Source organism: Zingiber officinale, chromosome 1A (assembly GCF_018446385.1).
Source record: "Zingiber officinale cultivar Zhangliang chromosome 1A, Zo_v1.1, whole genome shotgun sequence".
NCBI classification, from domain to species: domain Eukaryota; kingdom Viridiplantae; phylum Streptophyta; class Magnoliopsida; order Zingiberales; family Zingiberaceae; genus Zingiber; species Zingiber officinale.
Window position 1 is genome coordinate 6486469 of NC_055987.1, and position 1551 is coordinate 6488019.

General features: G+C 36.9%; 1 protein-coding gene across 1 annotated transcript; it reads right to left on the reverse strand.

Annotated features, from left to right (window-relative positions):
- Positions 1–221: 221 nt before the first annotated feature.
- LOC121999404 (protein SPEAR1-like) lies at positions 222–1551 on the reverse strand. The gene is made up of 5 exons (XM_042554091.1): positions 1266–1551; positions 1078–1173; positions 834–904; positions 629–713; positions 222–540 (listed from the first exon to the last, which is right to left on the reverse strand). The coding sequence occupies exons 1-5, from the start codon at positions 1449–1451 to the stop codon at positions 430–432; spliced, it is 549 nt and encodes a 182-aa protein (XP_042410025.1). The 5' UTR covers positions 1452–1551; the 3' UTR covers positions 222–429.

The following is a 1551-nucleotide window of genomic DNA, read 5'->3' on the forward strand; positions in this document are numbered from 1 at the left end:
CATTCAGTTTGCTACTGTATCAATTTCAATTTTTACCTTATGATTAATGGTAGCTAAATCCTGTCATAGATGGATGTATAGCAATACTTTCATCTTCAGCTTAACAATATTGTTTGGTCATTTGTTCTTTGGCACATAACAGTCGATGTATATAATAGAACAACAAAGATTAGCTACGCACCTAAATTCAAAGACTAGCTATCGCAGTCAGTAACTTATCATAATTAATGAAATATGCATATTTATCAACGGTATCATATACATTGACTTAGCATTAAATCTGATTACTGCATGTCCTTTGTCTAGTGAGTTAATAAGCAGGGAAACGACAGAAGTTTTAATCAGTGCGAATGTCAATGTACAGATATGTTCTCCAGTACAAAATTAACATCCATTATTGTGGATTATCATGCAAGAGCAACAGCTTAATTACAGTGACAGTCTAAGCTCCAAGTCTAGCTCTTGTTTTTTCGAGTCAGAATTTTGAGTGATCGATCCCATCGATTGGCGTCTGTCATGCCTCATCTTCTGTGTTGAATCCTGTAGCAAACCATACAGCTTAATCTCAAGTTATGAAATCATAAACTATATTAATTTGATAAGGAAAAGAATTAAAACAAAAATTAACCTCCAGATAATTTTCGAAGAGTGGCAATGTTACAGCACTGGGAGGAGAGTAATATTGGAATGCTGCACTGTTTAATCCTTGCGAGCTGGCATAAGTTTAATTATATATATCAAGAAATCAGAAACTAGTACAAGAATAATAAAAAGAAACTATAAACATTTCTAATAAAACTTTATGCCCATAAGATAATTAATATATTGATCACCTTGTTGAGGTATTAGGCCCGTAATCACGATAATTGAAGTCTCCCTTTTCAGTACCTCCATTATATCCTATCTAATCACGATGATTGAAGAATTAATTGTGTTAGCTTAATTGGTAATCTAATTACAGTACTTTCATGTAGAATTAATGCATGAAATCTTGGAAAAAGTTCTATGCGTGTTGTATGTTTACATTTCAGCTTTCCCTGATCCACAACAGGATCGAAAACCGAGTACTTTACTCACCATAGCACTGGGATGAACTGCATACAATGAAGATCCTAAATTCGACGACGATGATGGGGACGGTGATAGGCGTAAAATCTCTACTCTTGAATCTTCCTGCACAACAAACCGACAAGCCTAATTAATTATCACAAAAAAAAAATATAAGAACAGTGATCAGAACTCTTCATAGAGAAAGAGGGAGAGACCATGTGCTCTTTCATTTGATCTTGCAGCCGGATCTTCTCCAATTGAGCCACTCCGAGTCCTCTTTGGGGCTGCTTTGGCTTCTCTGAACTGTTGCTGCTGTTCTTCTTCCCCTTCCTCGACGACGAACTGGATCTCGATCCACTTCCCAAGCTCAATCTTTGCAAGTACGATCGGCCGCCCTCCATCGGTCTATCCAGCTCGATATCCCTAGCTCTCTAGTCTCCGCCGAGAAGAAAAAGAAGAAGAAAATGTATTGTGGTTTGGGGCAAAAACATGAGTTGGCAA

Excerpts from the sequence above, each read along its gene's own strand:
- LOC121999404 (XM_042554091.1), bottom strand. The coding sequence starts at position 1,451 with ATGGAGGGCGGCCGATCGTACTTGCAAAGATTGAGCTTGGGAAGTGGA. Across the intron at positions 905-1,077 it reads CAGTTCATCCCAGTGCTATG|ATAGGATATAATGGAGGTAC; the intron begins GTGAGTAAAGTA and ends CATCGTGATTAG. Across the intron at positions 714-833 it reads GGGCCTAATACCTCAACAAG|CTCGCAAGGATTAAACAGTG; the intron begins GTGATCAATATA and ends AACTTATGCCAG.